This window comes from Caretta caretta, chromosome 7, assembly GCF_965140235.1.
Source record: "Caretta caretta isolate rCarCar2 chromosome 7, rCarCar1.hap1, whole genome shotgun sequence".
NCBI lineage: Eukaryota > Metazoa > Chordata > Testudines > Cheloniidae > Caretta > Caretta caretta.
The window spans coordinates 25,956,349-25,971,367 of record NC_134212.1 but is presented as its reverse complement, the minus strand read 5'-3'; the positions used below and the strand labels follow the sequence as shown (position 1 = coordinate 25,971,367).

General features: G+C 40.6%; 1 protein-coding gene across 8 annotated transcripts in view; it reads right to left on the bottom strand.

The window, feature by feature from the left end:
- The window catches only part of ARHGEF3 (Rho guanine nucleotide exchange factor 3), a 320,877-nt gene that overhangs the window by 37,403 nt on the left and 268,455 nt on the right, over positions 1-15,019 (bottom strand). For all 8 annotated transcript variants that reach the window (XM_048857876.2, XM_048857875.2, XM_075130320.1 and 5 more), the window contains one exon: positions 3,874-4,044. In XM_048857876.2, coding sequence (XP_048713833.1) covers positions 3,874-4,044 — 171 coding nt within the window. The remainder of the gene's footprint in view (positions 1-3,873; positions 4,045-15,019) is intronic.

Below are 15,019 nucleotides of genomic sequence, written 5' to 3'. Positions count from 1 at the left end.
TGAAGGAACTGGGTATGTTTAGTTTGGAAAAGAGGAGATTGGGTGGGGGGGCATGACGGAAGTATTCAAATACTTGAAAAGCTGCCATAACAATGATGGAGAAAAATTGTTCTCTCTTGCCACAGAGGGCAGGACAAAAGGCAATGGGTTAAAACTACAGCATAGCAGATTTAGATTAAATCTCAGGCAAAACTTCCTAACTGTAAGAATAGTAGGACAATGGAACAAACTGCCTAGGGAAATCACGGAAGCTCCTTCACTGGAGGTTTTAAAAAAGCAGTTGGATAGCCGTCTGTCTTTGATGGTTTAGACACACAAGTCCTGCATCGTGGCAGCAGGAGAGAATAGATGAGCCTTATGGTCCCTTCTAACCCCTATGATTCTATGAATTCTGGAGGTTCCAGAGTTTGAAAATCATGTTTGCATTGAACCACAATGGGAAAATCAGTACTGTAAAGGTTATCTAAGTGGCATTCCCTTCACTTCTTCATGGCCTCTTCAGACAGTGCCTCATTTGTAAATATTTGCAGAGGGCACCTAGTAGAATCCTATTATTAGGACCTCCCCACCTGCAAGAAGTTTATATTCTCCTAAACCTCTGATGCTCTGGTTTAACCAATCTGACACATGACAATTACCTTCCTAACCCTGAGAGGAGAGCAGAAATGTACACCTACACTGTTGACTAGAGAGGCCAACTTTCATTTCTGGGAAGGGTGCCATAAGAGCACAGCCAGCATAGGCTGTGTAGAGTGACATCCTTGAATAAGCATTTTCCCTGGGTGTCCTGGCAACATTTCCCTCTCCAGACTGCCATGCCCACTTTGGGGTTGTTCCTCTCTGGCTGCAGGCCATCAATGGAGGCTGTGGGTGCATTACACTAAAGAGTCTCTTCTACATCACCAGAGGACTTTCTACAATTGAGGGCTCTGTGCCAAGGTCTGCACCCAGCAGAGACCAATGTAGATCCTCGGTCAATTGAGTAACATTGTAAGTATCAGGGGGGTAGCTGTGTTAGTCTGTATCCACAAAAACAACAAGGAGTCTGGTGGCACCTTAAAGACTAACAGGTTTATAAGAGCATAAGCTTTTGTGATTAAAAACCTCACTTCTTCAGATGCACGAAATGAAAGTTACAGATGCAGACATAAATATACTGACATGTGAGGTAACTCCCTTCTCTTCATAAGTGGAGAACCAGTGTTGACAGGGCCAATTCGTTCAGGGTGGATGTAGTCCACTCCCAACAACAGATGAGGAGGTGTCAATTCCAGAAGAAGCAAAGCTGCTTCTGTACTGAGCCAGCCACTCCCAGTCCCTATTCAAGCCCAAATTAATGATGTTAAATTTGAAAATGAATTTTAGTTCTGCTGTTTCTCTTTGAAGTCTTTATGCATCCGATGAAGTGAGCTGTAGCCCATGAAAGCTTATGCTCAAATAAATTGGTTAGTCTCTAAGGTGCCACAAGTACTCCTTTTCTTTTTGCGAATACAGACTAACATGGCTGCTACTCTGAAATCTTTGAAGTCTGTTTCTGAAGTTTTTTTGTTCAAGTATAGCTACTTTCGAATCTGTTATTGAATGTCCAGGAAAACTGAAGTCTTCTCCAACTGGCTTTTGTATGTTACCATTCCTGATGTCCGATTTGCGTCCATTTATTCTTTTACGTAGGGACTGTCCGGTTTGGCCAATGTACATGGCAGAGGGGCACTGCTGGCACATGAGGGCATATATAACGTTAGTAGATGTACAGCTGAATGAGCCTCTGATGGTGTGGCTGATGTGGTTGGGTCCTCTGATGGTGTCGCTAGAGTAGATATAGGGACAGAGTAGGCAACGAGGTTTGCTACACGGATTGGTTTCTGGGTTAGTGTTTCTGTGGTGTGGTGTGTAGTTGCTGGTGAGTATTTGCTTCGGGTTGGGGGGCTGTCTGTAAGTGAGGACTGGCCTGCCTCCCAAGGTCTGTGAGAGCGAGGGATCGTTTTCCAGGATAGGTTGTAGATCGTTGATAATGTGCTGGAGAGGTTTTAGCTGGGGGCTGTCCGTGATGGCCAGTGGTGTTCTGTTATTTTCTTTGTGGGGCCTGTCCTTTAGTAGGTGATTTCTGGGTACCCGTCTCACTCTTTCCATCTGTTTCCTCACCTCTCCAGGTGGGTATTGTAGTTCCAAGAATGCTTGATAAAGATCTTGTAGGTGTTTGTCTGAGGGATTGGAGCAAATTTGGTTTGTATCTTAGGGCTTGGCTGTGGACAATGGATTGTGTGATATATCCTGGATGGAAGCTGGAGGCATGTAGGTAAGTATAGCAGTGGGTTTCCGGAAAAGGGTGGTGTTTATGTGACCATCACTTATTTGCACTGTAGTGTCCAGGAAGTGGATCTCTTGGGTAGACTGGTACAGGCTGAGGTTGATGGTGGGGTGGAAATTGTTGAAATCCAGGTGGAATTCTTCAAGGGCCTCCTTCCCATGGGTCCATATGATGAAGATGTCATCAATGTAGTGCAAGTAGAGGAGGGGTGCTAGGGGATGAGAGCTGAGGAAGCGTTGCTCTAGGTCCGCCATAAAGATGTTGGCATACTGTGGGGCCATGCGGGTACCCATAACAGTGCCACTGACTTAAAGGTATAAGTTGTCCCCAAATCTGAATTGGTTGTGGGTGAGGACAAAAAGTCAAAAAGCTCAGCCACCAGGTGTGCCGTGGCCTCATTAGGGATATTGTTCTTGACAGCCTGTAGTCCATCCTCATGTGGAATATTGGTATAAAGAGCTTCTACATCCATGGTGGCCAGGAAGGTGTTTTCAGGAGGATCACCAAGGCATTGTAGTTTCCTCAGAAAGTCGGTGGTGTCTCGAAAATAGCTAGGAGTGCTGGTAGCATCGGATTTAATCTGTATATTATTTGTATAGTAAACTCCTTCTACTGAAAGCTCCCTGGTAGAGAGATTGTGCTTTCCTGTGTGCACACAGTACCTAGCGTGTACATTATTCTGATTGCATTATTTATCTGTATGGTAGTACAGATAAAACCACCACCACCACCACCCAAACATGCACACCTACACAAACAATTTTAATTTCAAATATCAATGTTACTATACAGAAATTATTGCAACTTTGTTCTTAAAAAAGAAAAAAAAAAACCACACACACACACCTAGTACGGTTTCATTATAAAGACCATAGGTAGAATCCTGTTCCATTGAGTTCAATGGAAAAATTCTCCATAGTAGAACCAGGATTTTACCCTGTAATTTCAGTGCTAAACTAATGTTTACTAATTTACTATCATCCTTGAATTCCATGCTTTAGACCAGTGTTTCCCAAATGATGGATCCCAACCCATCAGTGAGTCACAGAAAGGTTCTAGATGGGTTGTCAAATCCAGGGATATATTTTCCTGGCAAAAACAAACATACAGGAGAGCTCCCCAGAGGGAGGGATGTTGGAGAGTGAGGCCACCCCACACTTTAGTGGCGGCTCAGATCCTACTGAGCTGGAGCTGGGGCATTCAGAGCCGCAGTGCTGCACAGTACTCCATCATGATGGAGGGGCAGCCAGACCAAACCTGAATGGCATTGCAACCACATGTGCCAATTCACAACTCCCAAAGTGGGGAGCTGTGTCCAGCCCTGCAGGAGAGGAGCCGCCACTGTAGGCAAGTGTGGACTGGGCTCATTCTCCAATCCCCGGGTCTCCCCTACACACCGGGCCAGGATGGGATGAGGGTTGTGATTTTGGAGCAGAGGGTGCATATATGTAATAGAGGGTTGCAAAGAGACAAAATGCAGTTGGTGAATTGCCTTAGTAAGGAGTTTGAGAACCACTGCTTTAGACAAAACTGTCAAACGTTTAGAAGGATAGAAATAATAGTACCTCTTGACGCTTGATTTCTTTGGATGTAAGCATCTGATTGACACAAACATCAAAGGTCTCACTCCACAGCTTGCTGTCCCTCCTTTTTGTGCTAGCAGGGGGTGCATTTCGAGACCACGGTCGTGGGGTAAACAGATCAGGGCGACTGTCACTACGGAAACTGATAGAACGCTAAGAAGAAAAGACAAATGTTAGAGAGATCAGTTGGCTCATGTTTCATTTCAGATTCCCCAAAACAAGAAATACATTTACAAGAAAAAGTTGCATATTTTTGCAATCAAATGGTCTATGTAACTATTAATTCCAATTTTTCAAGGATATTGGCACTACAACCTTTTAATTATAGTACTAGGAACATAAGAAATGGCATGTGAAAGCATGTTTCTAGCCTATCTATAGTTCAATAACCTCCTTCCTGCAGTGGCATATATCTAGTCCTATACACGCTGAGGATAGAGAGCAATGTGTACATTCTATGCAGAGCATTCATTACACATTGCAGTCAATAAGAACATAACATAAGAACGGCCATACTAGATCAGACCAATTGTCCATCTAGCCCAGTATTCTGTCTTCTGACATTTACCAAAGCCAGATGCTTCGGGAATGGACAGAACAGGCAACCATCAAGTGATCCATCCCCTGTCACCCACTCCCAATCAGAGGCTAGGGACAACCAGAGCATGGGGTTGCATCCCTGACCATCTTGGTTAATAGCCACTGATGGACCTAAACTCCATGAACCTAATTCTTTTTTAAACCCAGTTATAGTTTTGACATTCATAACATCCCCTGACAATACGTTCCACAGGTTGTGTGAAGAAAACTTCCTTTTGTTTATTTTAAATCTGCCGCTTATTAATTGCACTGGATGACTGCTAGTTCTTGTGTTATGTGAAAGAATAACCACCACTCCCTATTCACTTTCTCCACACCAGTCACGATTTTATAGACCTCTGTCATATTCCCCTCTTAGTTGTCTGTTTTCCAAGCTGAAAAGTCCGAATCATTTTCTCTCTCCTCTTAGGAAGCTGTTCCATACCCTTAATATTGGGGTTTTTTCCAACTGTCTCCGTACTTTTTTCAATTCTAATACATCTTTTTTGAGATGGGGTGACCAGAACTGCACACAGTATTCAAGGTGTGGCCATACCATGGATTTATATAGTAGCATTATAATATTTACTGTCTTATTATCTATCCCTTTCCTAATGGTTCCGAACATTGTTAGCTTTTTTGATTGCTGCTGCACATTAAGCAGATGTTTTCAGAGAACTATCCACAATGACTCCAAGATCTCTCTCGAGTTGTAACAGCTAATTTAGATCCTATCATTTTGTATGTAAAGTTGGGATGTTTTCCAATATACGTTACTTTGCATTTATCAACATTAAATTTCATCTGCCATTTTGTTGCCCAGTCACCCTCTTTAGTGAGATCCCCTGTAACTGTTTGCAGTCTTCTTTGGACTTAACTATCTTGAGTAATTTTGTATCATCTCCAGATTTTGCCACCTTTCTCCAGATCATTTCCAGTCAAAATGAACTGCTGCAATAGTGGCATATTGGTACAATATATCAATGTAACTTGTAAGTAAAATAGATCAAGGTCCTAAAGAAATAAAATTATATATCTATTCAATAAATACCTAAAGAGTTGTAATTGAGCCATATCCATCAGCCCAGATCTGCATACCCATGCAATAATTTTAGATACCGATTCAGCAGTTGTAGAGCAGGCCTAATGTCTAATATTTTTATTAGGTTGAATAATTCGATAACTTCATTTTATGCAAATGACATTTTTTCTAAATGTTGCAGGAGTCTCTGTCTTTCCTCCTCACTTCCATTCCCACAACTAAGATGACAGTATTTTGTTCATTTTTGCGATTAAAGTAGTTAACTGGTATTGAATACAAAAGGGCTAGGCTCAGATTTGATACGTTGGGGTAAAACTGGCAACTAGTGTAACTTGGATACTATCTTATACAAGGTAGTAAAGTACAATATTTGCTAAATAAATTGTTCAGTTATATTTAGTTTATCGTTTTAAAGATTTAGAGAAGAAATCATACTACATATTTTGGAAGAAAAATTCAGGTATTACAATATGAATACATGGTCAGGGTATCAACATGAAGTGGATAAATTCATCTTTCACTGTTTTATATCTTCTTTAAATCCAACCTGTAGTCCTCAGCATGATGAATCTATTGGTTAAAATCCATCCTATTCAACAGCACAAGTTTCCTTCTGCTCAGGGAAGGTGCAGTTCTGAGGTGCAATAATTTAACAGACACTGAGGCAACTAGAGGGAATAAAGCCTGACAAAATGCCACAGTACAACAGACTAACTTTAATTGCCCAGGGAAAGATGTCCTCAATCCTAGCTTATTTGCCTGTTATTTGCCCTGACCTACACAGAACAGACTATGGAGGAGTCTGCACAATGGTTGTCTGCACTATTATAGGTATGTCCATAAACAGGATTCAATACTTAAAAAAACCACACCCACACAAAATAAACTTTAAATGAATACATTGGTCTGGGAGTTAGAATTTCACAACACTAATAACCACTGTACATTCATCATTGCATAGCAATGAGAGATCCTGGTCACAGGCAGTAAGGAGGTTAAAACATGAAATAGAGTTATTAATAAGATAATTTAAAACATGCAAGCTGTAAATACGTTAGTTACAAGAGTGTCAAAAAGAAAGTTACTGAAAAATTCATTCAAATTAGGGCTGTCGATTAATCGCAGTAAACTCACATTATTAACTCAAAAATGAATCACAATTTATCACAGTTTTAATCACACTGTTAAACAATACTAATTGAAATTTATTAAATATTTTGGATGTTCTTCTACATTTTCGTATATATTTTATTCTGTGTTGTAATTGAAAGTGTATATTATCTTTTATTACAAATACTTGCACTGTAAAAATGATAGTGTTTTTCAATTCACCTCATACAAGTAGTGCAATGCAATCTCTTTGTTGTGACAGTGCAACTTACAAATGTAGATTTTTTTTTGTAACATAGCTGCACTTAAAAACAAAAACGTAAAATTTCAGAGCCCACAAGTCCACTCAGTCCTCCTCTTGTTCAGCCAATCGCGAAGACAAACAAGTTTGTTTACATTTGCAGGAGATAATGCTGCCCTCTTCTTATTTACATCGTCACCAGAAAGTGAGAACAGGCATTTGCATGACACTTTTGTAGCCGGCATTGCAAGGTATTTACATGCCAGTTACGCTAAATATTCGTGTGCCCCTTCATGCTTCGGCCACCATTCCAGAGGACATGCTTCCATGCTGATGATGCTTGTTAAAAAAATAAAGTATTAATTAAATTTGTGACTGAACTCCTTGGAGGAGAATTGCATGTCCCCTGCTCTGTTTTACCCACATTCTGCCATGTATTTCAAGTTATAGCAGTCTCAGATGATGACCCAGCACATGTTCATTTTAAGAACACTTTCACTACAGATCTGACAAAATGCAAAGACAGCTACAGCACTAAACTCAAGGTTTAAGAATCTGAAGTGCCTTCCAAAATCTGAGAGGGACGAGGTGTGGAGCATGCTTTCAGAACTCTTAAAAGAGCAACACTCCAATGTGGAAACTACAGAACCCGAACCACCATAAAAGAAAATCAACCTTCTGCTGGTGGCAACTGACTCAGATAATGAAAATGAACAAACGTCAGTGAGCACTGCTTTGGATTGTTATCACGCAGAACCCGTCATCAGGATCCATGTCCCCTGGAATGGTGGTTGAAGCATGAAGAGACATATGAATCTTTAGCGCATCTGGCATGTAAATATCTTGCAATGCCAACTACAAAGTGTCATGCAAATGCCTGTTCTCACTTTCTGTTGACACTGTAAACAAGAAGCAGGCAGCATTATCTCCTGCAAATGTAAACAAACTTGTTTGTCTTCGCGATTGGCTGAAGAAGAAGTGGGACTGAGTGGACTTGGAGGATCTGAAATTTTACATTGTTTTGTTTTTGAGTGCAGGCTTTTGTTTTTGTTTTTTTACATAATTCTACATTTGTAAATTCAACTTTCATGATAAAGAGATTGCACTATGGTACTTGTATTAGGTGAATTGAAAATACTATTTATTTTGTTTTTTTACAGTGCAAATACTTTTAATCAAAAATAAAGCACTGTACACTTCGTACTCTGTGTTGTAATTGAAATCAGTATATTTGAAAATGTAAAAGACATCCAAAAATATTTAAATAGTATTCTCTTGTTTAACTGTGCAATTAATCGTGGTTAATTTTTTTAATCATTTGACAGCTTTAATTCAAATGAAATTAATGGTTGTGGCTTCCATTTGATAGAATTAATACCCCTCCTACCCAAAGGCATTTTCATACACAAAGAAGCCCTTCAGTTGGCACGCACAATGTTTTTTTCAGTTATATCTTTAGAGATAGGAAGCCCCTATGAAGTCACACACAGAAGTGTGTGAAATGGATGTACACCTGAAAAGAAGGAAATGTGTTAATAGTTGGGATGGGTCATTCTTTCCAAATCTTTAGCACTGCCTTACTTCTTAGCATTTAAATGTGACATGTTAAACCCAACCTGTGTTAGCCTGTTGTCATATCAAGCAATGTTATCTTTCAAATTTTATATAATTTACCATATACTATTTTTGGAACAATGAAGTCTAGATGATGTGTGACCACTATCTCTAGATCAGTGGAATAGCTGACCCTAAACCTCATAGCAACCACCGAAGAATCTGCCTGAAGTCACACTTGAAAGTTAAAATGTTCCATTTGCCTGTTTTTTTTTTTATTAAACGTTTTGACAAAATGCAAAACAAGTTTCATTTTTTCAACAAGAGTCCAAACTAAAAATTGATATCTTGAGTCCTTAACATTGCTTATTTTCACAGACCCCTTATTAATATCACTACGACAATGACGATTCTATGGATTTTCTTTTTCATATTCTACCTCTGGAGTGCCTGAAATACTCCAAATTGTTTAAAGACTATATCTTTTTCTTGTGGTTTTAAGCACTATTTTATATAGCATAATCACCTTTCTTTTGCCTTGAGTAAGAGCAGTTTTAACAGTAAATGTTACTCTTGTTTCTCGGTTGAAGCAAGCACATTCAATGGTTAGCTGAATTTCAATAGCTGAATTTCCCCTCAGCAAGACCTCAGTAAAGTACATAACAGTCAATGCCTGAATTAGCAGGAGAAGCAAAAAGTGGATGGGAACCTGGGAGGCTGTGACCATGAGATGGTCAAGTTCAGGATCCTGATATCTGATTTGTATGCACAGTAAGATGCACAGGAAGAAAGGAGAGCAGCAGAATATGGATCCTGGACTTCAGAAAAGCAGAATTTGACTCCCTCAGGGAACTGATGGGCAGGATCCCCTAGGAGAATAACATGAGGGGGAAAGGAGTCCAGGAGAGCTGGCACTATTTTAAAGAATCCTTATTGAGGTTGCAGGAACAAACCATCCCGATGTCCAGAAAGAATAATAAATATGGCAGGTGACCAGCTTGGCTTAACAGTGAAATCCTTGCTGATCTTAAAACACAAAAAAGAAGCTTACAAGAAATGGAAGCTTGGACAAATGACCAGGGAGGAGTATAAAAATATTGCTCAGGCATGCAGGAGTGAAATCAGGAAGGCCAAATCACAATTGGAGTTGCAACTAGCAAGGGATGTTAAGAGTAACAAGAAGGGTTTCTACAGGTATGTTAGCAACAAGAAGGAAGTCAAGGAAAGTGTGGGCCCGTTACTGAATGGAGGAGGCAACCTAGTGAGAAGATGTGCAAAAAACTAATGTACTCAATGCTTTTTTTGCCTTAGTCTTCACGAACAAGGTCAGCTCCCAGACTACTGCACTGAGCAGCACAGTATGGGGAGGAGGTGACCGGCCCTCTAGAAAAGTGAAGAAAGAAGTGATTCAGGACTATTTAGAAAAGCTGGATGAGCACAAGTCCATGGTGCCGGGTGCACTGCATCCGAGGGTGCTAAAGGAGTTGGTGGATGAAATTACAGAGCCATTGGCCATTATCTTTGAAAACTCATGGCAATCGGGGGAGATCCTGGAAGACTAGAAAAAGGCGAATGTAGTGCCTATCTTTAAAAAAGGGAAGAAGGAGGATCCAGGGAACTACAGGCCAGTCAGCCTCATCTCAATCCCTGGAAAAATCATGGAACAGGTCCTCAAGGAATCCATTTTGAAGCACTTGGAAGAGAGGAAAGTGATCAGGAACAGTCAGCATGGATTCACCAAGAGCAAGTCATGCCTGACTAACCTAATTTCCTTCTCTGATGAGATAACTGGCTCTGTGGATGAGGGGAAAGCAGTGGACGTGTTATTCCTTGACTTTAGCAAAGCTTTTGATATGGTCTCTCACAGTATTCTTGCCAGCAAGTTAAAGTAGCATGGGCTGGATGAGTGCACTATAAGGTGGATAGAAAGTTGGCTCGATCGTCAGGCTCAATGGGTTGTGATCAATGGCTCCATGCCTAGTTGGCAGCCGCTATCAAGCGGAGTGCCCCAAAGGTCGGTCCTGGGGCCGGTTTTGTTCAATATCTTCATTAATGATCTGGAGGACGGTGTGGATTGCACCCTCAGCAAGTTTTCAGAGGACACTGAACTGGGAGGAGTGGTAGATATGCTGGAAGGTAGGGATAGGATACAGAGGAACACAGACAAATTAGAGGATTGGGCCAAAAGAAATCTGACGAGGTTCAACAAGTGCAGAGTCCTGCACTTAGGATGGAAGAATCCCATGCACCGCTACAGACTAGGGACCGAATGGCTAGGCAGCAGTTCTGCGGAAAAGGACCTAGGGGTTACAGTGGACAAGAAGGTGGATATGAGTCAACAGTGTGGCCTTGTTGCCAAGAAGGCCAATGGCATTTTGGGTGGAATAAGTAGGGGCATTGCCAGCAGATCGAGGGACATGATCATTCTCCTCTGGGTCCAGTTTGGGGCCCCACACTACAAGAAGGATGTGGAAAAATTGGAATGAGTCCAGCGGAGGGCAACAAAAATGATTAGGGGACTGGAGCACATGACTTATGAGGAGAGGATGAGGGAACTGGGATTATTTAGTCTGCAGAAGAAAAGAATGAGGGGGATTTGATAGCTGCTTTCAACCACCTGAAAGGGGGTTCCAAAGAGGATGGATCTAGACTGTTCTCAGTGGTAGCAGATGACAGAACAAGGAGTAATGGTCTCAAGTTGCGGTGGGGGAGGTTTAGGTTGGATATTAGGAAAAACTATTTCACTAGGAGGGCGGTGAAGCACTGGAATGGGTTACCTAGGGAGGTGGTGGAATCTCCTTCCTTGGAGGTTATTAAGGTCAGGCTTGACAAAGCCCCAGCTGGGATGATTTAGTTGGGAACTGGTCCTGCTTTGAGCAAGGGATTGGACTGGATGACCTCCTGAGGTCCCTTCCAACCCTGATATTCTATGAGTCAATGATTGATAAAGTAACAAGTTGCAGTGGAAGCGAGACAGAGTTAACCTCTGTCCTCAGTGCTAGTTAAAGTTATGTTTGAGTACTATTTGATCTCTTTCCCAGTTTGTAAAGTGAAGGACAGAGCTGTGAATGGGATTAAAAGAAGGTGAAATAAATAAGTCTCTATAGTCATTGTAGTTAGTCTAGATTGAAGGGATAAAGATTTGTGTCAAATGGATAAATAGATACCAGTAGATGGATAAATGTATCAGCTCAGTACTGAGTACTCTGCTGGTGTACAAAAATGGTACCTAGTATGGTCAAAATGAAACCAATGCTGTATTTTTATCATCATCCAGTCTACTCTGCTGTAGGAAGCAGAAACACACAGATATGAGTAGTCAGGAAAAAGAATTAAACTAATTACTACATGCTTCCTTTGTGGAAAATGCTGATAAACCATTTGCAAAATAATAATAATATTGAGAAATAAACAATCAAATCTCTCTATTAAAAATACCAAAAATTTCTGGAGTAGCTAAGAATACATCTAAAAAGAAGCACTATCCTGTCCTCAGACTTAGAGCATGTTCTCCCTAAATATGCATGTGGAAAATCCATTAATATAAATGGAAATTTCACATTTGGAGCTGGGGAAGTCATACCCTATGGATTTTCTCTCCGTTTACATATTTCTTCCTTTCAAAAAGGATTGTATATGAAACTTTTGTTAAACATTTACATAGGAAATTCAACATTTTTCTAAACTTTTATAGCAACAGTTGTAGTGGTCTGTGTTTTCAGAGTTCTTTGTTGGTGGTTGTTTTCATCGCGTTATTAAGGCAAAGAATCCATTGTTAACTTGTACAAAAAAAATCCTTCTGGACTGAGGTACACTAGCAATCTAGCTACAATATATGATGCTACTGCCATGTGGAAAACCTCAACATCTTGAATACACCCTAATGGTGTACTTAAACACTCAGACTAGAAATTAAAAAAAAATACAGTGAAGAGAATATCGCTCTAGAGTGGAGTGGCAGTCACTTCACTTCACATATGGGCATCAGAGGATTTGGGTGTTTTTAATTGACAACCCTAGAGATTAATAATATCCCATATGGTTGAACAGAACATGAATAGCAATGGCAGTGCAAGTTTCCTGACATCAATTCGCCGATGTGCCTCTAAACAGTTTCCTAAGGGACTGTGAGAAAGTAGTCTTCTTGCTCATTCTGTTGTTGGCCTCACCTGAAACTGCTAATAAAGAGGCTTTTAGGACCAACTGTGAAAGTGATTTTGCATGGATGCCACCTATCACTAGGAAATGGATTTAGTAATCCCAGCTCTTTTTGCAAGAGATATTGCTCAGCCAAATAAGTAATATATATTCCAGATACAATGACCTGAGATGGACTTAGATCTATTGCTGGAGAATAAAAAGCTCCATGCCCCTTTACAGATCCTTCAAACCATGTAGTTCCTTAGGTAAGGTGGTTTGAATAACTGCATCCCTCAATCTTCTTATATTTTAATCTACTGCCGAGTTATTTTTTTAAAACCAATGTAAAATAAAGATTTTTTCCCCCCAGTGGTAAGACCATAACACAAAAACCTGTACAGCTTTGTCAAGATCTGTCGTCAAATACATGCACACAACTCAAACTAAAATCAATTGAAGCTGCATATATATTCATGAAAACAAAATTTATCTTTTGAAGTCTGTATTATATAGCACAAGTCTGTCTCAAATGCAGCCCCCATGGAACTGATCGTATGAGTACTTAAATGAGCACAACAGCTGTTAAAGACTCTGAAAAGGGAAGTGCCAGGCTCAGAAATAAAATCTTGCCCAAACCTAATTCACTTTCCATGCTCTTGATAACTGGAACTAATGTAGCCCTTCTTTCAGAATCAGACCAAATTTTTCTTAGAAGCAGCCTGTGGAAGAGATTTATATGTCCAACAAGGGACTACAGGCATCTCTGCTCTAGTCACACTACAGTACACCTACTGGATCAAACACACTGAGGTGATTTCAAACTTCTTGCCTTTCCCCCCCATGTCCATAAAGGTTGCTTCTGTATGCAGAGGTATGCACTTTCAACAACATATTTAAGGAATACCAGAGGTACATTGCTAACCAAATGCTGGCATGTCTGCTTCCTACATAAAACTATTGCTGCAGAAAAATATATTTTTCATGGCTTTTTACTCTGTTTAAGTATTTGTCAGAAGAGCCTCCAATGTAGAAATATAATAATTTGGGAAGGAAAAATAAAACTAACTCATAGCTGCAGTAGAGTCATGATTAAGTTACCTTTTTGAACAGATATTATTTCTTACTAAAACAGAGATATTTTATTCATTCTCACTCTTCAGAGAGCTTAACCTTGTTCTATAAAGCTCACTGTAGATTTTAAGTGTACTTTCTCAAAAACCTACTATTTTAGTGGGGGGAATAGCATAATCCTGCAAAGTACTGAATGCCCACTATGAGGTGCTCAATTGCCTCAGCTCCTCCTGAAGTCACCGAGATTTAAGGTACTCTGCCTCTTGCATGAGACATACAATATTTTGTAGGATCCAGTCCTGTATGAGTCTCCAAGGATCTCCAATATTCTATATTGTGCACATGTAAGTTTGAGAGACCTACAAACAAAGCAGAATATCTTCAGAATAAAATGTAAATTTGAATTGCATTATTTGATTGCAAAAACAAAAGGAGTACTTGTGGCACCTTAGAGACTAACCAATTTATTTGAGCATAAGCTTTCGTGAGCTACAGATCACTTCATTGGATGCATTCAGTGGAAAATACAGTGGGGAGATTTATATACACAGAGAACATGAAACAATGGGTGTTACCATACACATTGTAAGGAGCGTGATCACTTAAGATGAGCTAATACCAGCAGGAGAGCATGGGGGGGGGGGGGGGGGGACCTTTTGTAGTGATAATCAAGGTGGGCCATTTCCAGCAGTTGACAAGAACATCTGAGGAACAATGGGGGGTGGGGGTGAGAAATAAACATGGGGAAATAGTTTTACTTTGTGTAATGACCCATCCACTCCCAGTCTCTATTCAAGCCTAAGTTAATTGTATCCAGTTTGCAAATTAATTCCAATTCAGCAGTCTCTCGTTGGAGTCTGTTTTTGAAGTTTTTTTGTTGAAGAATTGTCACTTTTAGGTCTCTAATCGAGTGACCAGGAATAGGAATAGCGGTCAGTAGGTTTCCTACCTACATGCCTCCAGCTTTCACCCAGATCACACCACACAATCCATTGTCTACAGCCAAGCTCTACGATACAACCGCATTTGCTCCAATGACAGAGACAAACACCTACAGAGACAAACACCTACAAGATCTCTATCAAGCATTCTTACAACTACAATACCCACCTGCGGAAGTGAAGAAACAGACTGACAGAGCCAGAAGAGTACCCAGAAGTCACCTACGACAGGACAGGCCCAACAAAGAAAATAAACAGAACGCCACTAGCCATCACTTTCAGCCCCCAACTAAAACCTCTCCAACGCATCATCAAGGATCTACAACCTATCCTGAAGGACGACCCATCATTCTCACAGATCTTGGGAGACAGGCCAGTCCTTGCATACAGACAGCCCCCCAACCTGAAGCAAATACTCACCAGCAACCACACACCACACAACAGAACCAC